The sequence below is a fragment of the Fonsecaea nubica genome (genome assembly GCF_001646965.1).
Source record: "Fonsecaea nubica strain CBS 269.64 chromosome Unknown Scaff25, whole genome shotgun sequence".
Classification (NCBI taxonomy): domain Eukaryota; kingdom Fungi; phylum Ascomycota; class Eurotiomycetes; order Chaetothyriales; family Herpotrichiellaceae; genus Fonsecaea; species Fonsecaea nubica.
Window position 1 is genome coordinate 146,847 of NW_019173698.1, and position 24,560 is coordinate 171,406.

The 24,560-nt window shown below is 52.6% G+C and overlaps 6 protein-coding genes across 6 annotated transcripts; 3 read left to right on the forward strand and 3 right to left on the reverse strand.

The window, feature by feature from the left end:
- Window positions 1-31: 31 nt before the first annotated feature.
- On the forward strand, window positions 32-1,185 carry AYO20_04684 (hypothetical protein; the record flags this gene model as incomplete). Its single annotated transcript, XM_022642979.1, has 3 exons — window positions 32-175; window positions 279-488; window positions 541-1,185. The coding sequence occupies 3 exons, from the start codon at window positions 32-34 to the stop codon at window positions 1,183-1,185; spliced, it is 999 nt and encodes a 332-aa protein (XP_022501034.1).
- Window positions 1,186-1,950: 765 nt separating this feature from the next.
- Window positions 1,951-2,793, forward strand: AYO20_04685 (hypothetical protein; the record flags this gene model as incomplete). The annotated part of the gene is made up of 1 exon (XM_022642980.1): window positions 1,951-2,793. The coding sequence occupies one exon, from the start codon at window positions 1,951-1,953 to the stop codon at window positions 2,791-2,793; it is 843 nt and encodes a 280-aa protein (XP_022501035.1).
- Window positions 2,794-3,596: 803 nt separating this feature from the next.
- AYO20_04686 (hypothetical protein) lies at window positions 3,597-4,574 on the reverse strand (the record flags this gene model as incomplete). The annotated part of the gene is made up of 1 exon (XM_022642981.1): window positions 3,597-4,574. The coding sequence occupies one exon, from the start codon at window positions 4,572-4,574 to the stop codon at window positions 3,597-3,599; it is 978 nt and encodes a 325-aa protein (XP_022501036.1).
- A 7,094-nt stretch (window positions 4,575-11,668) lies between these two features.
- On the forward strand, window positions 11,669-12,205 carry AYO20_04687 (hypothetical protein; the record flags this gene model as incomplete). The annotated part of the gene is made up of 3 exons (XM_022642982.1): window positions 11,669-11,717; window positions 11,771-11,797; window positions 11,850-12,205. 3 exons carry the CDS (start codon window positions 11,669-11,671, stop codon window positions 12,203-12,205), a joined length of 432 nt encoding a protein of 143 aa, XP_022501037.1.
- A 5,150-nt stretch (window positions 12,206-17,355) lies between these two features.
- Window positions 17,356-20,855, reverse strand: AYO20_04688 (hypothetical protein; the record flags this gene model as incomplete). The annotated part of the gene is made up of 3 exons (XM_022642983.1): window positions 17,356-20,240; window positions 20,296-20,590; window positions 20,637-20,855. 3 exons carry the CDS (start codon window positions 20,853-20,855, stop codon window positions 17,356-17,358), a joined length of 3,399 nt encoding a protein of 1,132 aa, XP_022501038.1.
- A 905-nt stretch (window positions 20,856-21,760) lies between these two features.
- On the reverse strand, window positions 21,761-23,590 carry AYO20_04689 (hypothetical protein; the record flags this gene model as incomplete). Its single annotated transcript, XM_022642984.1, has 1 exon — window positions 21,761-23,590. The coding sequence occupies one exon, from the start codon at window positions 23,588-23,590 to the stop codon at window positions 21,761-21,763; it is 1,830 nt and encodes a 609-aa protein (XP_022501039.1).
- Between the last annotated feature and the right edge of the window lie 970 nt (window positions 23,591-24,560).

A 24,560-nucleotide genomic window follows, 5' to 3' on the forward strand; every position in this document is an offset into this window, starting at 1 on the left:
CTCTCTCCCGTAGAGGAACAATAAATACGAAATGGGCAGCTACGCTGAGGAGCCAGAGTTCAACACCATCACCATCCACAAACTTCATCCTACATTCGCGGCCGAGGTTGAAGGCGTTAATTTCCAGAATTTATCCGATGAACAATTCAACGAGATTCTCGCCGCAATGGCCAAGGTACCAACACTCCTGTTTCTTCGGGCCTTCTTTGTCCCATCTCGCCCGATTGGAGCCATACTTCGTCGTAATCTGGAGCTGACTTGACCCCTTTGTACATTAGTATGGTGTTTGCATCTTCCGCAATACCGGACTGGATGATTTGAGCCACATTGAGTTCTCCAGACGTATCGGCGATCTTGACACCATGAAACGGTATATGGTGGAAGGCCGCAAGCCCAGATATAACTACTACGAGTTATTCGACGCTGGGAATATCGATGATCAAGGCGGCGTTCTGGATCCCAACAGTCCGAGAGCACATTATGGCAAGGTGAGCACACCCAAAACATCCCTTGGGCCTGGAAGCTTACTTTGTATCGCAGGGAAATGCTCTGTTCCATGTGGACTCCTCGTTCAACCCCAGACGCGCGAGTTTCTCTCTACTACGTGCAGTGGAAATTCCACCACCGGGGAATGGTGGAAACACTGACTTCGCTGACTCACGCACCGCCTGGGACGAGCTTGACCCCGAGTTTCAAAGAGAACTCCTAGAGAAAGATTATATTGTTCAACACTCAATCGCTCAGTCTCGCAAATTGGGATCGCCCGAGTTCTTTAAAGACCTCGATCCGACCAACGGAGGTGTCATGGCCCGGCATCGACTCATTCAGATCCACGAACCAAGTGGTCGCAGGAATATCTATATCGCGGCACACTCGCACCACATAGAAGGCATTCCCAAGGAGGAATCCGATGCACTGATCAAGAAACTTCTAGACCATGTCACCCAGAAGAAGTACACCATTAGCGTTGAGTGGAAGAACCCTTCGGACATGATCATCTGGGACAACCGATGCACCCTGCACAGAGCTAATGGTGGGGCGTTTGAAGGCAGGTACAAGCGAGATCTGAGGAGAACGACGGTGCACGACGACAGCAGCACAGCCTGGGGATTGAACGAGGTCAAGGAGACGGACGACTGGGTTGTGAACCACGATGCCACCAGGGCAGCTGGGCAGACAAAGTAGATGGCAGCGTAGCAGGGTGACCGTGCCGTCATTCACCCTGGCCAATTCAGCAGATTTTGTGTGAATTTAGTAGATTTTGTCCATGCACTTCGCTTGAAACAAGAAGTAACTTTGCAATGTATTAACGAACAAACCGTTATTGTCAGGCGTGTTACTCCACTCTTGGTACCTCGTATGTGCATGTATGTATTCACAAGGTTGGGCGTCACTGGTAGGCAGTTTAGTTGGCAGGACAATCCCGTTCCCAATGACACTTCAAAAAAAAGGGGGTGAAGCCTTGAGGACCGTGTGACTCCCGAATAAGTGGGCATGGGAAGCGGAACAATAATAACCCGCAGTGACAAGCTCCAAACGGGCTCCGTCTTTACTTCTGTCTTGGTCTCGTCACCACCTCCTCCCGTCACCATCTGTACATGTTATATATATATTGCCCATTAACGTGCGAGTTCTGCACTTTATTTCCCTGTGTGAGTCACGCTCTAGCGCCTAGGCTGCTGATGGAATTATGAGTATATATATCAGGTTTTCTGCTCCTGGTCCTCTTCCACTCTTTCGTCTTTGGCAATACTCTCGTCAAGATTCATCAGATCTTGCTGGAGCTTACGAGCAACAACCGAAAAGGAGTCTTGAAGTTGAGTGGGTATCGCCATCAGACAGAAGAAGCAACAGAGATCTTCTCATCAGATCTCTGCATTTGCCTCTGGCTTGGAAACCCCTGGGCAAGAAACCAGCTTCAAGGTCCTTGAACAGAAGCCAGCCTCCAGCATGACGAGCTACGCAGGCATTTTCGACTTGCCAGTGGACATGTTTGACGACCTCATGTCTGGCCTGGACTACGAGTCCCTCCTTACCTTCCGCCAGACATGTCGCTCAGCAGCGACACTCGTGCCCTTGGCCCGGATCGTGGAGATTCGACAGGCTCTCCGAGCCAGACTCGTTGCCGAAGAACACGCCGAACACCAACGTCGGCAAGTGGCGTATAGGAACCAACGTCGGTGGGCGGGCGTGTTTCCCCAGACCGTCCAGGCAGCTCCGCCCCCGCAAAGCCCGGGCATCGCCGGCACCAACGCGCCGACGAACTCGCTCAACAACATTCACCGCAACCGCATAATGAGAGCGGAGCGGTTGAACTGCTACGCCTGCCTGAAGTGTCTGCCACGAGAGTGCTTCGTGAAGGGACAGGTCACGGGAAGGAGGAGTCTCGGGCACGGCGAAGGCGATCGACGGTTCTGCAAGGCGTGTGGCGTCAAGAAGGGGATCTGGGACAAAGGCAGCGTGATCAAGGACGGGAGACGTACCTGGGTCGTCTGCAGGTGGTGCAACTCCCTGGGGAGAGTCGAGGCTGGATCGAAAGAGGCCGGGGTTTGTTCGGCGTGCCTATCCGTGGACCAAGAGCGCTCGCTCGACACTGAGCATCAGGCCGCCGCCACCGCTGACCACCAGCCAAGCTCGTCACAGCTTCCGGTGCAGCATCCTGCATTCACACTGCCCGGCAGCCGAGCCACTCGGTGTCTCCGCTGCTGGGCCATCAACCACACCGAAGTGCCTGTCCAGTCGACGGGTTCTCATCTCTGCCAGTCGTGCAAGGCTGCTGTCGGCTTGTCATAGGCTCCGCTGAACATAGGGCGTTATCATTCTTATGGCGTCGCAGTGTGTACATTGGACCGAGACATTAAATGAACCATGATGGAGCGGGGATTTGGGACGGATATTGTGTATTGTATGTTTCTGCATTGCACTGTGATACCCTGGCAGGGAGTTTTGGGGGAGTATGGGCTTAGGGCTGGCTACATTGGCAAGAGTCTGATCCGGCCTTGGATAGAGACGGGAATGTAAACCTCTTGGACCTTTTGACTCTCTCTCTCTTTCTCTCTCTCTCCACTTCTTCATCACCTTTGTATGTGTCTGGTATTCTCTACCATGGCTGCCTTCTAAATGTGGCACCTCGTTAAAATAGTAGGGCAGACGAGACTTTGAATAAAGAAAGGGGATCATCCGCACGGGTTGAAATGTGCAAGGAACAAAGGTCTGTGGTATATATTCACGAGCAGGAGAATATAGAACCATACAGGCAGGAATATACCTGGTAGAAGTATATCGACCCACCCGCACAGGAACAAGAGGGAGAGAACTTGAATTTAGTGATGGAAAATGCATGACATTGGACATCACTCTCAGAACTTGAAATGAGATTAGTAAATGATGTGGAAAACCTGAGAGGAAGTACCTGCCCTGCCCTACCCTGCCATGCCATGCCATGCCAGGCACTCGTACTCGTACTCGTCTCTATGTGCTCCCTTTGGAGACCTACCTTTCGCACCAAGGTTCTGTGAACCAGAAAGCTGGGGTGTCGTGTGTGCAACTCTTAAGGTCTAGTGTTTTGTGCGACTTCCCCTGTCAGGACATCGTTATCACGGCTCTGTTGATTCTGGAACAGAGAGGTCTGGAGCATCTTGTCCCAGCGAGAGGTCACGAAGTCGGAGTTTGGCCGCTCTGAGAGAGAGTTGAGCGAGGACGATCTGTGTGTAGCTGGGCAGAGGTCGATGATTCGGGCTGTTCAATGCGGCTACAAACTCGGCCGGCACAGGGCACTCGGGAAATCCACTCCACGACAACGACTCCATGTCCTCGCCCTTCTCGTAGGCTTCCATTCTGGCCAGGCAGTCCTGTAGAAAGCTCTTGTACTCGAACCAGTCCTGATGGACCTCCCCAAAGCACTGTTGGCAGAATCCGGAGAAACGGAGCCTGAAAGAGAGAGCGTTGGGAGCCTGCTTGATTGTGAGACACCTGTGGCATTTGATAATTGAACTCGTTCCGTTGCGGAGACCAAGACTGTGGTATGCGTGAGGTTGTTCCGCTGCGGTACAAGCTCCACAAGTCATAGATTCTAGCATCATCTTGTAATCTTGTTGGGTTATCAAAGGATTTGCGTACGGTCTGAAAGGAAATGTACGACGCAGGCTGTCGGTCGGGAAATTCGTCCAAGGTTTCACGGTATGGCACTTGGAACAAGAGAAGTGGTAGAGACTGGGACGCACAAGCCATCGAACTAATGTGTTAGAGAAGCCACGTTCTATGGCGTACTCCTCTACTTGTTGTACAATGGATGTGCCATTGACATCAAGTCCCAACAACGACGAATTCATATCCACGGAGAAATAGCAGTCCTGAAATTTGCGTTCGATCTCGACCCAAGCCTTTGACATCTCGTCAATCAATCGAACCGCAGGGTCAGCGAAGCAGTGTCTCAAAGCCTGTGATGCTCTCCGAACACGAACGAGATCAGAGTAGTTGAGATGCTCCGCGATCTGGAGCTGGAGCTCACCAGGAAGAGATGATAGTCGGTCATGCGTTGACTTGTACCGTATTGATTCCGAAAGTTGTGCCATTGAGGCGGTGGCCTCACCTTGATGCCGCTGACGGGACGAGATCGAGCAATGGACGAGGAAGTAACGCCCTTTGTTGGGATTGAGACGGGAGGAACGGATCCTTTCCTATTTAAACGTATGTGGTTAACGGAAAGAATTTTTCTCTCAAACACAAAACCACCAAAGTGTAGACTCGACTGTTGGCAGTTGAGATAAAGGTCCCACAGAGCTCAAGCCTCAATATCACTGCCTCTGCCCAAACAATGAATTACGAATGAAAGGACCACCAACAGGCAGCTCCGGTGTGGAGCGCAGGAATCAGACGATTCACCGCATCTGAGCTGCTTGCCTTTGTAAATCAGTGACTTCCAATCTCCACAATGGTCCATTGTCTCTGGTCCATGGCCGACTCCTGGTAGCCTCAATCAAGCCTGTTAGGGTGGGTCAAGCATTCCTCGGCATGGCCATGGGCTTCCCGTTTTCGGCTGAGCATAGCGTGAAAACAGCCCTTTTGTTCTCCCTCCAAGCTCATTGTCTGATATCCACTGACCCAGTCTTTTGCCTATCGAGGTGCTCTCAGAAATTGCCCCAATAGCTGTTCGGTCCTGGGACGATAATCCGTGGCAGGTTCTTTGGAAGTCTCGATAGGTTGAGAGGAAGCTGTTTAGAGTGGTGTTGTTGGATTATGCAAAGATCCGAGCACGAAGCACTTGAATGAAAGTGTCGGTGTGTTGATGAACTGAGAGGACAAAGGACGAACACGAAGGAACCAGAAGGGGATTGGGTGGCACGTGACCGACATTTTCCATTTGTTTCTCTTTTCCCTTTTCCGCATGAGGCAAAACCGTCTGCGCTGCCTACAAGCAACACAACGGATCCGACTCTCTTCAAATTTCCTTTTGCGTCAAGACCATCACACCACCTGGCTGGCGCAGTCTCTCCCAGTCCTCCCTTAATATTCTGATGGACACATGGCCGCCTCCTGATTATGAAGTTGCCTGCGTAACCACAAAATCCACTTGTGTTCTCAAGTCAGTTCGTTCCGCGATTGCTCAGGAAATTCCCCCTTAGCGAGGCAGTCCATCTGTACTGTATCTGCAAACCATGAGCCGCATCCGCGCCCGCATGCACCATGCATGGTAGTCAAGGCCGTGCCCCGAGTGAAGGTTTGACCGTGGTGATGGTGCCGGTGGCTCAACTTCCAGGCGAGGGAGAATTCGATCTTGTCCAAGACATTTTTAGACCGGGACAGCATATCTTTGGCATATCGATCTTTCGACGGCTGGTGCAATGACCCGTTGTGCTCCAAGGGCGACACTCCAAGCAGTGACGGCGGTCACATTAACACTTCTTCCTTGCAGGCTTGCGGTACTTCACCCAGGTCGAAGTGCAGTGCCATGAAGACCGGCTTGCACGATGCCAGTCATTTCAGGATGGTTTCAACAGATTGATGTGATATTCTAAACTTACCAGTCCCCGTCTGGCACCGGTGAGATCGGTAGACGGAATAGACTGACATCCCTCCGTGCAACCCGTAAGACATGTCCTGCTAATAACGAACAGAAATCTCACACCGGAGTCTTCCAGAACTTGAAAGGCATTCGTTTCGGTCGCACGGCTCGGCAATCTGCGTTTGATCTTATTTGGGAGATTTGCGTATAAAGTGTCGATTGTCGTGGAAGAGAAGGTCAAGAAGTTCCGACATATTGTCAAGGATGGCAGCCAAGAATGAGATTTCGAGAGTCGACTGCTATGGTTTTGAGGATCGAGACTGCGCCAATAGTCATATCAGTCCGAGACTGACGACAGCGAAGGCAAGCAAAGCGCACGGTATCGAGACCTCCCCAGACAGCCCGCCGCCAGTCTTAGATCTCAGGATGGTCTGTCCGACCCCTTCAAGTCTCTAAGGCCTGCCAGACTCCAATGGAACATCACGCACCTTTACCCTCTAGCTATTCTGTGGGTTTCTGGACCGCGAGATACCTAGTGCAACCTGATACGCCGAAGCCGCTTCGTTGCAAAGGTTGTCCGAGTTGAACGCTTCAGAAACTTTGTGCATGAACCATTCCCACTTGGATTGGTGTTCGGACGAGCCTAGACACCCTCTCGGAAACATGATTCACACCTCCGGCCGCTACGGCCGTCCACATCCAGAGGAGACGTCAACCCTAAATCTTCTCAAATCCAACTGGTCTGAGTCGAGCTTACCAATGGTATTAGAGCCCGGACACAGTCTGCTGTGGGCGATGGGGGTTTGAAAGAGCTTTGTCGCAACTGAACGAAAAGGTAAATTTGGTTGATGTATTTAGTCGGCTTCAGCCAGGCTTACGCTGACCTTCCTGCGCACTGTGGTTCTGCGACGGTAGTATACGAGCTTGTTCCTCCTCTTGATGTATGTTTGCCACCCCTGGATGAGGTTGATACCAGCCTTGGGAGTGAAAGCCGTCGGAAGACCCGGGCAATTGTTGCATTGCACCAACATTTCCCCCCATCCATACCGACTGCATATTGGTTTGCATAGGCTGGTATGATGTGTGGTCCTGAAAATTCGGAGTCGTCGAAGTGTGCCGACTCTCTATGCCCATTGGCACCATGCTCGAACTGGTCGGAGGTAGATGTTGCATCTGGCCCGTCATTCCTCTGTCGAAGGACGGATATGTGTTTGTTCGGTATGGGGTTGGGAAACCGGATGACAATTCGTCGGTTTGGTCAGATGACATTGACCTCGCGGGGGGGTTTGTCCATCCATAGCCACCATTGGGGACAGCCGTCTGGTACGCACGAGTCTGTTCCTGAGACATCGTTGTCATCACGGAAGGTAAGGAACTCGGAGCAAACGTTGACGAATATGGCGTGCCAACTGGATGTCCATATGAGTGTTGTTGTTGTTGCTGCTGCTGCTGCTGCTGCTGCTGATAGAATGAAGGGTTCATCGAATCCACATCAAAGTTCCCCTGTGAGTACGGAGATGGGACGAGGACTTGCTGATGTTGACGCTGGTGTTGACTAGGGTCGTACCCATGCCCAAAATCAAAGCCTGAAATGCGTCAGCCCTCGAAGACAAAGACAGGATCGAACTCCTACCATGGACAGATACGGATCTGGAGGCCGGCTGAAAAGTTGGGAACCCAGGACTTTCATTGGACATGGGAGGAGTGTCCAAGGATCCCCTCCCATAACTTATTTGTTCCATGGAGCTGCTTCTTAGGATGCCACCTGGAGAGGATGACGAGACTGAAGCTTCACCCTCGTTCACGAAGCCATCCGCTGTCTTTTGCCCTGAGCGAGGTCGTTTCGTTGTGGGCGGATTTTGCGGGTCGATCGGCAGGAAAATGCACTCCTTTTTGAGGCGAATACAATTCTGGCATCGGCCTGTTGGGTCATTGTAATCAGGCATACAGCGAATCTTGCGCCGTCGGCAATGGACTGGTACTTGGTCAGAAATGTCGCGCACAAGGAAGCCAGGTACAGAGACTGACCACATGCGACGGCAGTGCGATGGTACCCCAGTTTATTTCTCTTTTTATCGGCAGGAGATGAGGGTGGCCCTTCTACCGCCATGTCGCGAACAGTGGGCGACGAGTTACCGGATTGGATCAAACCAGGCATGTTGAACTGCTCGACCTCAGGACCGAACTGGTCTTGCGCAGGACCACTTCCTTCTGCATAGACTCCAAAATTATTTCCTCCCTCTTGCATCTCTTCGCTGACAGATGTCCACTACCTCCGCGAGACAAAGACTAGGTAGTGATTCCTGCTGGTTTTTCGTCTTCCACCACTGTACTCGTCGAGATGTTGAGCGAGGCAGACTGGCAACATCACTGGTACCGTGGATCTTGTGTCGACATCACAGAATTGATTTGTCGCAACCGACTGATGGGTTTCCAGGCCGATTCGGGTTGCGGCCCAGTCAGATCAGCGAAAAGGGAGCAGCCCCAATTGCGCGTCACAGAGCTCTATGAAAGCTTCGTGGGATTTTGGATCACTTGGGTCGCACAAATATTGCTGGCAGTACTATCTACCACACATCGGAGAATAGAGGTGTGGAATAATCTTCCCACGTCGCACCGAATGCTAACGCAAACCGAGTACTGTTTGAGTTGACTTCGGGGCAATCCTCGAGACTCTGTTAGAGGATCAACAGAGAGCAATCGCATCAAGTGACCAAAGTTGAAGACAATCGGTTGAATCGAGTAGGGAGTGGAGAGGATTGTCAGCCGTTCCTTCGTCCGGAGCAGAAGTTGGAGAGAAATGAAAAGAACAATCAGAATTTCAACAAAAGGATCTTGATGGGGATAGACCGGGATGTCCCCTAGAAGTCGAGAACACAGACTGACCAGTGGTAGGAATTGGGAACTGCAGTTCACGAGGACTGGGTTCCCTCTTCGTGGATCGTAAAATATGGTCAGAAGAAAATGCCCGCCACCGCGAAAAGACTTGGATATCCGCAACAGGCGAATCAAACCAGGAAACAAGCGCCCTCAACATGCATGACAGTGTGGTATATGACACTTCTATGCATGCGGAAAAGGTATGGTTTGGAATCTGGCATTCTACGAGTTTGGACCCCAGCTCCTCCTTACTAGCGATTAAAGCCACGAGAGGAGTCAAATAGTCCACCTGCGGAGGAAAGATACGAGTCCAATCGCTCACGCCATTGACTTTCTTAGGCGTTGACGAGGTTCTTGCACAGGGAAGTTGGATGGCTGATCGCACAAGATACTCCCCAATGAGCCAAGGGGGAGACGGGGCTCGCCCCGGTAAGATGCGAGAACAGGACCCCCAAACAATCATGCCTGACCTTGGATTGCCCGTTTGGAGACTATGGCTGGATGGCCAGCAGCTACTACAAGATCCACTTCGGAGAAAAGCCACAGTTCAACTATATCTGCATTCCAAAAGTCCAGAACACCTGTAAAACGAGGTACTGAAGATCTGGAGATTTACGATGTGGTCCCAGGTGGTGCGGCTGACCATCTTTGAGTTGCTCGGATCGACTTTGAAAAGGTAAAAAAAAAGGGCAGGCTGTCTGATCGAAGCTGGTGGGTGATGCTGCCCGTCATTTAGCCTCCACGACTTGTACCTCCCTGCCTGGCGTGCCGAGACAAGGTACAAGGGAAGTTCGGTGTCCAAGGAACGATCTGCACCAACCTGTCTCCACCAATGAAGAATTGGGAACGTCTCCCCGACAGAAGATTCTAAGAAACCGACGAATACGAGGCGCAGGCGCCGCAATCCCAACCGACTGGTTCGAAGGACCAATCTTGATGAGGAGGGGTTGTTGACCACGGCCCTCAGCGACCAGACTCCTGGTCCATACCTGCTGTTTAATGACGGTGGTATCATTCTGAAGGGGAAAGATCAGCTGCTGTTTGCCTTGCCCAAAGCCATCAAAAGGGGGATCACGACAAGGCCCGACAAAGTACACGAGTACCCAGTCAACGGGGTAGACCTTAGCAGCTAGGACCCTCTTACATTGTCACAGCACGAAAACCGGCTCTGACGGATGAATACATGCATTGATCTTCACAAATGTCGCTTCGGTCTCGAGCGAGAGCGCCTTGGAAGACTCTCCAGTGGAGCCCATTGAACTGGGGTTAACAGTACTTAGCCCCGACAGCACTGGAGTTGATCCTCAGAGCTAGCGCCACTGAACGCCGGCTGTGTGGCTTCGATGGAGGTTGAAGTTGGACTCTTCCTGGTAAGGTGCGGATGGCTCGGTTGAGGAGAGACGCATCCTCCACTCAAAGTTCATGATCTGAAGAGCGGCTATCCATGCGTTGGATGGTAACTGTGGAGGCTGAGGGACTCTTGACCGAAGTCTAGTCAACCTCTGCCCACCCCCGACTCGATCCAGAGAGGGCCCCATTGGGCGCGTGCCAGGTGGCACCCCTGCCTGGTGAGTTAGGCCCAAAGCCGACAATCATGTGCTGAGGCTCAGTCTAACAGGGACAAGACAGGTTACAAGCTGCTTTCAACGTCTCTTCGGTCTTTGGCGAAGGATTTTGCGAAGCTACGCGGGGGGTGGGCGGCTAAAAGATGCAGGACAGCCTGGGACAATTCTGCCACGTTTTGCATGTACCCGGTTTGTTGTCCTCGGTGCCTGTCAGGCGCTTCAAGATCCGCCTGGGTGCCGCCCACTGCGAATGCCACACACGTCACCACCAAGGCCATGGATGCATTTTGTCAGCACGTCTTAACCGAGAAAGTGGCGTGGGTGCGATTGCGTGGAGTTGACCCTAGACCCACTCGCAGTATCCAACTCGGTCAAAGCCTCGTGCTGCTCCGAGATAGACGCAACGAGGTTAGTGAGAGAGAGACGACGGCAGCGTCTAAAGGAGCCTCGTAAGTGGTTTTAGGTGCAGAGCAGAGGTGGCGAGTATCCTTCCTTTCACTGACTTACTCGCTTAGCCCCTACGACTATCATTGCCCATAGCGGCATAATTTCAGTTTAGCTCGGCCTCCATGTGAATGCGGAGGGGTACGGAACAAAAGGCCAACCTCTGTGCTCGTATCCAGCAAGCGATCTTTACTGAGGGGTTACCGACGAGGATACAGCAGCGAGCCACCGAGGGAAAAAGAATCCAGACATACGAATACAAATCCATCATGTGGCTGTGTCTGATGCGGCTCTCCTTCAGATCCTCCTTGGGAAAGAGATCTTCTCAGGGACCTTGTCCAGGGATCCCAGGTATTCAGGGATTCTAGACTTAACGGAAACATGGTCCGGGTCGACTCCCTGTTGATGGCATGGCTAGGTAGCGTCGAAGCTACTGCGTCTCACAGTCCACATTGGAGATCCCTGTACATTCTGCAACCAGAAGGCTAGCGGCACACTTTTCTCAACCAAAAGTCTATCGCCCGTTCCTCCCGTATTATTCTACAACACTTGTCTAGGTGGCGACCATCTCTCCACGTGGACCGAGCACCTGGTGGTCCCTAGCTCTCGGGTGAAACAGCGTTCTAGGGGTAAAAATCAGCATCCGACCCCCTCCATCGGAGCTACAGGTATGATTACTCCACGGGCGCGAGAAGAGCGAGTTCAAAGTCAGTCGAAAGAGCAGAGCTCTCTGGGGGAAAACAGCCTGGAATGCATCAAGTCAAGGGTATCGTCAATGGATACCTTTGCCTCATCTCTGATCATGCCTCAAGTGGGAGTTTGGAGTACGTAGTAGGAAGAAAGCTGAAAAGGTTGGATGCCTGAGTGAAGCATACAGACTTTGTCCAGTCTCCGAGAGGACAGAGTAAGATTTTCGGGGCTTCATGCTGGTCCAAGACGCAATGCACCAATTGAAGGCAACTCCAAGCGTGGTTCTTCCGATCCAGATGAAGCACGAGCGAGTGTCTCTCAAAGAGCCGTCGGGAATTTTGATTTCCTCGGAGCAAAGAACGAATGGGTTTGTGCGCTGTTTGCAGCTTGCCATGTGGTTTTCCAAGCCTATGGCAGCACCAAAGAAGAGGTCACCGCCAGCTGGCACCATAAAGTTCCGCAAAGCCGTTCTCCCCTTCACCCGGTGGTCGCCATGGTGGTTGGTTTCGCATGGGTCAAATCATGGCAATTGCGGACCTCTGGCCATGCCAAAGTGAAAACATTTGGCATCAATGGCAGCTCCCCCGAGATTGCAAGTGGGTTTTGGACAGCAGGTCGATAGACTTTTCTACCGACGATCAAATACTCAGGCCCAGCGTGGGAAGTCGACCCCCTACCAGCGCGTACACAGTCAGTCCTGGTACTAGACACACCTTCTGCAGGCCTCGGAGTTCGGCAGAGTGGCCAAGCCAGGGGTTACGAGTATGAAATGTCAGCTCCTTGTCGATCTTTGCAGTCAGGACCGCCTCATTCTGCAGAGACACTAGCCAATGTGAAGTGAAGAAAGCTGGCAGCTCAGCAGTCGCCATCGCTGGGTGCCAATCCATCCCCAACTTGGGGCTCCAAACCAAAAAGCTGAGAAGAGGAGAAAGAGAGACAGATCAACCATCGACTGTGGGCGGAAGAGGCCAAGGGTCAACCCGAACGACGCTTTGTCGCATTCTCTCCCTCTGACTACTCGCTTGGGAAATTCAAGAGATGGGTCGGAGAAAGCAGATAGAGATGACTTGACCATTCCTCTCCTGGTATCAGAGTTCTTGGATTTCCCATGGAGCCCTGACAGTCTGGAGAATAATGGACAGGTGCGACGACAAACTGTGGCTCTCTTTCCCTTAGGGGACTGTCGATCTGGTGGCCTGGTGGGTCAAGGAACAAGGGTCTCTGAATCTTCGCCGTCTATTTTTAAAAAGAGAGTTTAGTGGGTTGGACGGTGGCAGAACCAGGCATCAGACCACCATGCCGACTAAAGATTTTCAATGGCCTCCTGCGTCCGTCTCTGCCTTGCCTACGAGTGCGACTGGGGGGGATGAAGCGAAAACGACTGCCTTTGATGCCCGACTTTGGGTTGCAGCATGCCCTGGCACAAGGAGACTGGGGGCCATTGAAGTCTACTCTGCATTTCGCCCCAACAACTTGACCCGGCTTGCGAATGGTACCGAGCACAAGGCCCGATGCTGTGCCTGACCTGCTGGTGTTTACCTATGAGCAATGCTTGAGACTCGACATGGGGTTTGGACAGCAAAGCGATCATTCCGATCGGTATGCTAGGACAGCACAGCATTGAAAAACTTGGTATTGTCACAAGCCATGCACAGCCATGCAGCCAGGGTATGTGGGCTTTTCATTACCTCGAGGCCCTGTACACGTCCTTGGATACCTTAGCGCGTGCTCCTCTTTCCTTTTCACGTCAAAGGGTTTCTTCTTCGTTTGGGGGCTTGGCTGAAAGGGCATCTAAGGCAGTGCCCAAGACGGTTTGTCTCCGGGGGACAATGCCCGCGCAGGACGGGCGAACCGGTGAGACGTTATCTGTTTTTGACAATACCACCTCGACGCCGCCATTCGAAGCTCCTATAGGATTTGTCCCGGCACTTGAACGCAGCCGAGCTTTGTCATCGAGATAGGATCCCCAGCAGACAGATGACTTGATTGACTTAAGAGGACCTTTTCTAGCTGGACTTATCGGCTCACAATACCGAATGGCCGTCACGAGATATGGAGCTCATCACTTGTACGAGGTACTTTGCCCCTTTGCCTAGAGCCAGCGCTATTGATGTGTACTAGGAGGTGTGTGAGGGCGATCAAAGCAGTCGATCACCATCACGACTTAGCAAAGACGTGCACGGTACTATTTCACACCGACTGCTAAGGGAGCGACGTATGATTGACCGTCAGCCAATCGAGTACTTCACCATTGGACGTCAAGGGCGGATTCCCAAACATCCGCCCCGTGGCAATGATTGTGGATGGGGAACTGGGAGGACTCGATCTGGACATCACAACGCGGATGCTCACTGGGTTTGTCACGCGTCCAGAGGGCTCATTGTGAAACACCCATGGTCGGTTGGGGTCTGCCTTTGAGAAGGGGAGGGGGGAATGGTGAAGCAGAAGGACAAGCCTCGTACTGTGCTAACCATGGCGAGGATGGCGAGGATGATCTACATACAAGTAACAACTACGCTCTGCATTAATGGTCGGAATGTGTACCGAATAATATTTACAATACTCTGGTTGAACAGGGGGGGCCATGATCGGCCTCATTGAAGCACTTGGCTGCCTACGTACTCGGGTGACCTACACACAAGTCTGTCTATGCGAAATACTCAAAGGCCGCAGTCAATGATCTCACCACAACCACAACCATCATCTTGCTATCAACATTATGATCTTCGCCATCCTCATCATCATCACCACATCACAAGAAATCTTCTCCTCTTTGGATTCATCTCCTCCCTCCTGCTGCATACACACGCTGCTCCAACGCCAATAACAGGCCACCTCAAAAAACAAAAAAGTCAAGTTCTAGCCCACTCCTTTTCTCTGGCTCTTCCCCTCTCCAGACGCACCGCTAGCACCGAACGAAGCTGCCAGGAAAGCTAAGCTGTTTACTCTCTAGATACCTCGTACACCCTCCCTACCGCGCACCGAACCCCGCCTCTCACGAATCCACCCACCCTAACGATCGTGGCGAACGCCCGTTGAACTCACCAACCATCAGGGACAGGTTGATGCTGTCACAACACCTCTGACGCGATCCCACTCAGAGCCCTGTAGTTCCAAGACTGCCATCGAGCCTACAAGTATTTCGCGCGATCGGGAAACTTGGGTCATCTTCTTGGTCTAGAACATCATGTTTGCAACTTGTGTCTTTCACCGTTACTCTTTTTCTCGCAAGGTTTGGGCCTCCGCACCCAGCCGACTTCTGGAAGAATAATGTCAATCCAAGTTTCTTCTGCTACCTGCTTACCCCGGAGGATGCGCCAAGGGATATAATTCCGATAAGCTGCCTCTCAAAGTGAAACATGGGAACTAGGTGTTGAAAATTGTCCAGGATCGTACAATCGACGAGGGACCGAGTACAGTCTTCCGAGACCTGGAATGTGACCGACACACCTTAGCCTCTAAGGACAGCCTAAAATAAACTCTTGCAAGAGAAGCGTTTTTGGTAACATTAGCGTTGGCCCGTTCCCTGAAGGCGAAGGGGTGATCTTTGGGCTTGTTTGAATCACTTTGTCGACAGAGTCTAGACCTCATTCTCAGCTTCCCTCTCATGAGACATTCTTTCAATTGGGGTAGCACACAACATCACAAGCCACAAATCAAAGACAGACACACAAATTCTGGATTCACGGCGCCTCCTGAACCTGACTCGGAACAAAGTCTTTGCATTGACTTCACAAACATCCTTTGAGTGTTGCGGTGAAACTTTTGACTCCAGGGTTTCCATGAACCAGGAAGCTGGGTCGGCGTCGCCGGTCACCGTCTTTGGATCCATCAATCTCTCCAACCTCCACTGCTCCCAGTCGCACTTTCTCGAGGGCTCAACTCTCTCTTCATGCTTTCGTGGATTGCTGTGGGCAAGGATGTTACTGACGTCAACATCCACTGGCGGAACACCAGGGAGCGTTCGTGGACTGAATTTATGGTGCACATGATAAGAGAAGGTCAGGTCGGATTGGAGGAACTAAGGACGTCTATCGTCATTGAGGTCGTAACTATGAGCGGTGCGATCTGCTGTCCTTCCTGCGCCATCAGGCAACACCAAGCAGAGCACTCGCCACAAACTTCAGGAAGCCCACACAACCCCTTTCCCATTGGATTCCAAGGGACGGTGTTCATGCGCTTTGGCGATGTACGTGGCGGATGCAATCTCGCAGCCAACCCCGCCAGGCCAACCTCTCTCATGAACCCTTGATGTCGGGGTGCTGATGCGCGACCACCGAGAGCCCCTGTTCACATGCATTCTCGGAGACTGTGGCCTGTTGCCGAAATACCATGGGAGCTTTTGGGGGCACATGTTCATTTCCGCGCAACTTTTGCTGCCCGTGCAGAAAGTGTTGGGGATGTTTGACTTGGCCTTTGAAGAGGACAAACAAAAGAAGATGAATCAAGGTATTGTTCTCGAGGGCTTCTCGACAATGCCTCGCCCACCGGGGTTGGCAATCTTGAGTAGTAGGGCCTCTCTTGCCGACCAGACATTGTCGTTCCCGGTTGGTCTTCTGCTATCATGCAAAATACTTTCCTCTGAGAGGACCGAGTCCTTCAGGGAGGAAGGGAGTGAGTGACAGAAGAGCGCATGCGTGCAACACACTTCCTAGCGATGGACCACGGCTGGCCCTACAGTCTATATTCTCTCGTTCTCTATTCTCCCCGTTGTCTCTTCTTCTTGCCTGTGCGAACAGAGTGACGAATCGACCCGAAATGAACAGGCTACAGGCTACAGGCTACAGTAGATACTCTCTCTCTCTCTCACTCAACTCGCATGACGATGAATACGTTAGACACACATCATGTCGATATCATTTTCGCAGTCCGTCCTTCTTTACAACCTCGTTCTATCGCGCAGCAAGGAAGTGGTGACGAACAAAGGGATAGAGAGATTGAGGGAGAGGTAGCTAGCTAGCTCACTATATGGATGGACGGAGAGATCGATCCACGGTCCATGGTCCATGGCCCATGTTCTATGATATACGATCCATGGTATATGATATATGATATATGAACCATGATCCGTGATTCAATCCCAAGAGAGCTCTCGTGCTTCGTGCAGAATGTCTGTCTCTGTCTCTATCTCTGTCCTGGTAGATTTTCGAGCGTTCATCTCAATCACTCGGTCATTCACACTCTCAAACTTATATATCTCACATATCATCCATATCTCATCCCATCCCATATGTCCATTCCTTTCATAGCTTCCATATGTCACTCCCTTTCATCTTGTCCAAGGCGTGCCAGGTCGTCCCAGGTCATTCCAGGTCATCCCAAGATTCGTCTCGTGATATAATATGCCGCTGGTGGATTAAATAGTCCCCCGGGTGCGTCACGCATCCTCCATCTTCGCCATCAACATCATGATCGTGATCAAACACCCTCGCTAACTCTCCCGGTCTTATTTCCATCGCCATGCTTGAAGACTCACTCATGCCTTGCCTTCCCTGGAAATGTGCCTTGCGCGGCGAGGAAAAAGGAACTCACTCCGTCTCTAGATCCCACGGCCGTTCTGATCTGATCGCATTGGTGAAATGAGATTCCCCCCCTCGCGCATACCCACTGGATGCCCGAGCGTCCACGTTCCCGATCTGTGTCCAACTACCCAAACCCGCCGGATGGCGTATCCAAATGTCGCGAGCTGAATGACAAAACCAGCGGCCAGCGAGGACCCCTCCCTGTTGACCGGCCACTTCGTAGACCTCCGTGCCAAACTCCGCGGGAAAATCACTCCTTGATTCCGACCCTGATAATGACCGAGATCTCGAGCGCCTTGGCCTCGCGAATCGCACAGGACAGGCATGTGCGTCCGACTCGGGCCACGATGGCGTTGCGGCCCTTTTCGGCACACCACGCCCGTACGAGGATGTCCTTTTTCCACAGTTGCGGGTCGGTGCTTCCGTGGAGATAGCGCTGGAGATAGTCAAGGTGCACTTTGGGACTTGTGACGCCATGGGTTGCTCCCTCAGCTGCCGCTGGCGTCGGCGTTGAAGACGGTGTAGGTGTCTCGCCCTGTAGGGAGATCTCTGAACTGTGTGGCGACTGGCCGTGACTTCGCGCATCGATGATCCAGACCCCTTCATCGCCCATCTTCGTTGGATTCGGGGGATCCAGGTCCGGATTCTGCACAATCTCGGCCAGTGTTTTGGTCACGTAGGCATATGTCTTGTGCAGTGGATGCGCAGGGATGTGTTCCGCCACGCCTCTTATGTGTTTGGGGTGTTGTTGTTCGTAATGCGCATCCAGTGAGCCGGGCTTGAATGTGGCATGGCCGTGAGGCAGGCGGCATGGGTGGGAGGTCACAAAGTACACGGCTCGATCGAGGCCGTAGCGAATCTGGAGCCGAGCCGTCTCGCTAGTGAGCGTCTCTCCTGATGATAGATGGGATGGAGTCGGGGTTGTAGGTGGTGCGAGGATAAGTTCGAACTGAGCCCATGCTGACAATGGGTGTTCCGCAGATGCGAGGGTCAGGTCCGAGCTGGATAAATGCACCTTGATGTCCTTGACAGTGACTTCGGGCATGCTTCCGTCATCGAAGACGTGGTCAGTTACCATACTGAACTCGGTGCCCATGATCCCTCCTTTCCCCTTACCGAGCGGAGTCGAATCCTCGGCCAATCTGTCACCGTCGAATATCCTCGGCCGGTCGCGAGTCGTGGGCACAGGAAAGGTTTTGATCTTCACCCAGCGGTTGCCCACCGGCTCGCGGGTGTTTTCGAACAAGGGCACGAACTTGGGCGTGTGAATCCAACCCATCGACTCCATACCCCCTTTTGTCGGTGCCATGACCCGTCCCACGATACAGGATTTGGACCACCAGGAAGATCCGTCAAGGATGAACCCCGACGCTCGCAGCGGTAGGCGGGCAGAGCCAAGATGCTGGAGAGTCCGTGGGTCAGGGTCGTTCTCGAGGAGCGTTGACATCAGGATATCACAGATCGAGGTGCCCGGGAGGATGAGACCTGAGAGCCAGCTGTGTGAGAGCCAGCCGCCGATGGTGGTGGGTGTAGCGGGGTGTAGATCGACGTTGAACCTCTGGAGCGAAGGCGTCAAGCTGACCGGGTTAGTCGTGGCGGTGTTGTCATCAGGGCAGACGATTGCATCCATCAGCATCTTCTCCCTCTCTTCCACCGACGCCGTACACAGCTTCTGCTTCAGGGAGTCGTGCAGCTGCTCACTTCGCGGCCATCCAATGTTGGTGGCGAAGCGGAAGAGGCCGTCCACCATTACAGCCGGTTGTCGAGCCATTATGGCCACGTCGCAGACATCAAGCACAACGTGTGGTTCGGCATCCGATTTGTCCAGCCCCATCTTGTGTCTGAGATCGCCAAACAGTGAATGGCGGTGGTCGCCCGAAGACTTCTGCCTGAGAGTCGAAGGTCGCTCCAATGAATGGATCGGTGATACTGGAGCTGAGTCTCTCTTTTCAATTTTCTTGACATAGGAGAGAAACAAAAATCGCCGGGCGGCCACAAGGTCCCAATCGACTTTGAGGTTGCGTAGCTTGTTGAAATGGTGAATTTCTTCGCTGCTGATCTCGAAGTTTTCCGCATGCAGTGCCACGCCTAGTCTCAGGGCTGCATCGAGGCGGATGACCAGTTCGACAGACAGGAGGAGCTGGATGAGCAGCCACTTACGCTCCGGGTCAATGACCAGAAGACCTGTATCGTGATCGTGTCGAGTCGTCCGACTATGTAGGATTTTCCCGAACCTCAACCGCGACTCCGGGATGCTCAGATCGAGCCAGGCGCCAGGCGTGGTCAGAACTTTGACCAGTGCTTCAATCTGGATCTTCAGGGATGTCTTCCCGTTTTTGGCATCCGACGGCACTCGGTGAGGTGGGTAGAGTAGCTCGTTGAAGAGATGGGAATAGAGAGACGGGGCGTCAATGTGGTTGAGGACGGTGGTCCGCCAGCCGGCATTGAGAACATGGTCACGCAAGTCGCCCACTCTGTGCATCCTCTCGGCCAGCACTTCCATGCTGATATCCCGAACACCTACAGCTTTCCAGGCGCGAGGACCTTCGTTGATCAATCTAGTTCGTTCCTGAGCGGGCGCATGCTTGCCGATTTTGGCATTCGCCTCCTCATTGTCTTTCCCCAGAGCGAGCATCTTGAAGGCCTCAAGCGCTGCTGCATTTGCGATGGCCAGGTCAATCTCGACGTCCTTGCCATGCTCCTTGATCCTTTCGTCTGTCATGCCATCTGCAACGGGTCTTTCGAGGAAATATCGCATGCCTACTGAGCCCGGCTCTCGACCTTCGATGCCTAGCATGTTGGGTCGCTCAAAGATTCCGAGTTCAAACATTGGCCGCTTTCCCAGTTCGAGACCCTGCTTCTTTGTGGGGGCCGCCATTCCCGGTCTCCAATTGACTTCATCGGGAATAGGTAAGTGGGCATGTAGCGTTGCGAGCGCGAAGCTTTCGTGCTTGATATATCTCCGGTCCTGTAGATCTGATATCTCTAGGTCATTATTCCATGGGAAAAATGATTGGGGAAAGTAGCGGCCTCTCCGACCCTTCTCGAGGATAAATTGGGGAGCCCCAGAGAAGAGATGCTCGACGTCTTCTTTAGTCAAGCCTCCCGGACGGCGCTTGGTCTTGGGCTGATCGCCTATAGCATCAAAATTAGGCTGATGTCGGCATTGCTCAAGACACGAGGAACTCACCCGCTTCAGTACCTGATTGCAGCCTCTCGGAATTGCTTCTGGGTAGTGAGGGAGCCTTCTCCTCCGCGGCTGGGTCAATAGACTGGAGGGTCTCAGTTTTCTCTGAGTGGGGTGAAGGGTCCACGTGCATAGAATGCTTCCCTTTGGTGTCGGCGTGAGCAAGCTCTGGATGGACTTCGGCGACTTTAGGAGAAACGATTTTATCATGCGCGTTCGCAGTCGCTGCCTCTCGCTCATGGCTCGCCTGCAAGCGCCCGGGAGTCAGTATCGACGTGCATGTGTGCAGCGAGGTATACTGCCAGACGAAGAGAAGTAGTTGCAATGTGTCAAATCATACTCACCTCGCTCGGATGCGGGGTTGACGTGGTCTCATTCTGACTACTGTGCGTCTCCCGTTCTCTAGACCGGCTGCTCTTCCTGCTCAGGCGGTGGAAGAAGGATGGCTTGCTGTCGTCTGCAACGCGCTCCGCTGCGCCAGCATCCTGGCCCGTCGAGCCTCTACCCCTATTCTCCTTCTCCGAGAGCGATTTGCTCGAAGTTTTGCGCGTGAGTAAATTCATGATAGATGAGTAACATGAAAAAAAAATGGATCGGCCACCTGTGAACCGGATTGGCCGGAGGGGGTTTAATGTCTTCGACCTAGATTGCGGGAGAGGAGGGGGCTGCCTCTTTCTGATATGATTGCTGGAAGAGACAATAAACAATGGGGATGGATCCTCTGATAGAATGTGGTTCGACTGAGGAACCCGTACCGACGTGGTCAAGGCAATGGATGAATCGAGGGTTGGCAACAAAGGAAGCACGGCATTCAATGACGCTGTTGACCGGACGAAGCTTCTAAGCTGCACAAAACGGTAAAGGGTCGCATGAGAAAGGCTTGGGCGAATCGAGCGACGGCATCTGCTCAGGTAACGAGATACTGGATATATGAAGAGCCAAAGCGGGATGGACGTGGATAAGTTTTGTCAGCTGGTTGCATGCGCTTGGATGCCATGGTTCGATGGTTCGATGGTTCGATGGTTCGATGGTTCGATGATGGATGCGTGGGCTGCGCGGGTGCGGCGCATGTGATTGACGAGTGACGACTTACCAAGCCGGGCCACGTGATTTGCGTCATATCTGAAGCTCTACCGAGTACTTGTACAGGAAACTTGTAGCAACTGATGTGGTGGCACCAACACACGACAATCCTGTATCACCAGGCACCCTGTGCTTGTTCGGCGACGTGCGGAACCCCAGGGCCAGGCTTGAGGTGAAAAAAGGAAAAAAAAAACAAAAAACAGAACCCACGACACTCTATCAAAATCCCGAGATATCTCCCGGCCATGCGCTTAGAAACGCCACACTTCTTTACCAAAAGGCACTCAAGATCTTGAACCAGATACCAATACATTCAATATGATGTGAACGTCATCAACAATCAGATCACTTCCATCCTCGAAGACCCGTCATTTCATTATCCATCTCAATTTCCGAATCCTCGTGGACCACTTGGCCACTGAGGAGACACAGCCTCATAGTTCCCATTCATGTCCTGCCCCATATTCCAATACTGCGGCACCAGATCAGGATCCCCTAGCCAAGCTTCAACCTCTGCGGCATGTGGAATCTGCGCCACAGGTATGTTGGTCGTCGTCGTGACTGATGACAGGCCGCCGATGTGGTGAGATGAGTGAGCATGGACAGGTGCATGCGGCGACTCTATCTGTGGCTCAGTGGCTTGTAGCTTGCTCGTGTCCCCAACAGGTGCTTTCTGAAGCATCCGCCGGGACGCATGTCCTGCAAACAAGCCTGGTTGCATAAGTGCTGGTGCGGCTGGGATCAGGGGTCGATCTAATGGCGCCTCATACATCGGTATCGCCCCTACCAGTTCACTTGCATCTGCAAAGAAATCCCTTCTCATCGTCCACACACGGAGATCCCATTCGCGGCGTTTGAATTCCGGCATGACGGTATATAGCTGGGTGACAGGATCTCTCTCATAAACATCCGATACTTTGTACGGCCATAGAAATTTTAGTGATCGTCTGAAAGAATCCGAGAACTTGTTGTTGATATACCTCCTCTTATTATTGCACAGACCAACTCGTAGACCGGGCCAAACAAAATGCTCGATGACAGGCGTCTTCTCCAAGATGTCCGGGTCTTCCGTCGACCCTCTCTGGAAGAATGGAGGCAGCGGAGCCAGAAACTGCGGATACATGTTGCTCTGATGGAGCAGCTTCAGCCGCATCATGTGGAGAATGGCGATTCTCTCTACAACGCCACATTCGCGGAAGATGAATTGGTCAATGCTCTTGAGTGCCTGCCAGCCTCTGTCCAGAAGATACAGGTCCTGCACATCGCGCCAACCATGTAATACTGCCCGGATGGCGATATCTTCGTCAAGATTCTGGTTCGCGAAGGATTGGTGGCCGCCTCCCAAGACCCGATTTATTTCCCGTTCCGAGAGGAAGAACAATTCACCTTCGACTCTGTCCTTCAGAATGTCGAAGGGCTCTGACGTCGGCCGTTCCAGTATTGTGCCAGGAGGAACTAACCTTCCAAGACTGTCAAGTCGATCGGCATGGTGCGGAGGGATGGCTCGAAGACCTGCTACCCTGGCGGTGTAGCTGGGCACAGGTGCCTCGGCAAATTTCGGGTGATCAAAAGGCTGGTACCCTAGTTCGACCACTGGCGAGGATGAATCCGAACTATGTGAGTAAACGGAGGCGCTGTTCTCGAGGTGATCATGGACCACACCTCGAAGGGGCGTCGCCATCAATGTGGATTGTTGGCTGTCGGAAGCCTTAGCACCGGTGAGTTGTTGTGCGACCAGGCCCTCGCCTGGATTCAGAGCCGTTGCCACCAGCTTCTGGACCCCATTGACCATCTCCCTTAGTCGTCTAACCTCGTCCTCGCTCTGCCTCAACTGAGACAATAGCGATCTGAGTCTTTCTTGCCCATCCTCAGGTTTTGCCTGTCCAAGGGGCTGCTCACTGCTCTCGCCGTGGCTTACCGACGACGCCCCATTCTCCATAATTCGGACCAAGTTCTCGAGATGGGCAATATAATTTTTGGTTTTCAAGCGGATGCTTCGTTGCGCCTCGCGGTCGATGGCTCTTTTCCTCTCTCGTTGAGAGGCAGTCAGCTTGAGCGTCCGCTTAGGTCTTTTTGGTGCCGGTTCATCTGCTGGGGGACCAGCCTGGTCCGGCGATGGTGGTGGCGGAATCTGAGCATTTTCAGAAGGCTTCTGGACCTGCCCAGGAGTCCTCCGAGAACTGGTGTTGGACGCCGTGGCAGTAGAAGTAGGCATACCGGGGAGTTGAGTGATCGAATGAGTCGATGGATCAACCAAGGGTGGACGATCAGTAGCTGAGGGTTGGGATGCCGTTTGTGCAATAGATAGAGCTTGCAGATGTATTCCTTTGCGGGATGAACCAATTTGAATTCGCAGTATCCAGATGCTTCACCACTACATGAGCTTGTGATCGAGTTCACAAGGAAGGGGGTTTGAAGAGGAACTGATAGTTGATAATGGTACTAAATGCGTAGTCCAACACAAGACACGATCAGCCTCGGGCCGCATGCACGGATCTGCGTCGCAAAACACGACCAGGGTAGAGCGACAAGAGTCGACAAGACAACAACGTCCAATCTACCGGGCCGTTAGACGATCACTGATGGACTCCAAAGGATGGCCCGATTCAGGGGTAAGATGATGGGACCTTGCAGAATTCGGGGCGGTCTTTGATTGAAGACGGGAGGAGTTGATGGAGGAATACGGCGGACGAGGGTTTGTGGGCGCCAGAGCATCAGGGCGTCAGGGCGTCAAGGTATGAATGAGGTAGCATCGGTGTCGTCCCAAGACTCGTTGTAAGCAGTCTGCCAAAGAGTCAAGCAGGGCGTAGAAACCATTCCTGGCGTCTTCGACAAGGTTGCAAAGTCGGGTTTCGATCCAATCTCTGAATGTCGGGGGCGGCAGTTGACAAATGCCTTGTGTCGGAAGAAGATATGGATCCTAGATGATCTCGACTGTCAAACTAGCGAGACGAAAAGGGAAAATGGTGAGCTTTGAGCAGGTGGTGCCTTTTGATGAATGGAGAAGTTGGAACGAGTACGAGACAGTGGGATGGACGGCACGATGGCTGATGATGCTCATCCAAAGTTCCGTCGGTGAAGAGCGGCTGGTCCGCGAAGACTTTGGTAGAGGCTGCCCCATTATTATTTCACTACCTCGTACCATAAGGTACTACCTACCAAGTAACTGGGGGGAGCATTGGAAG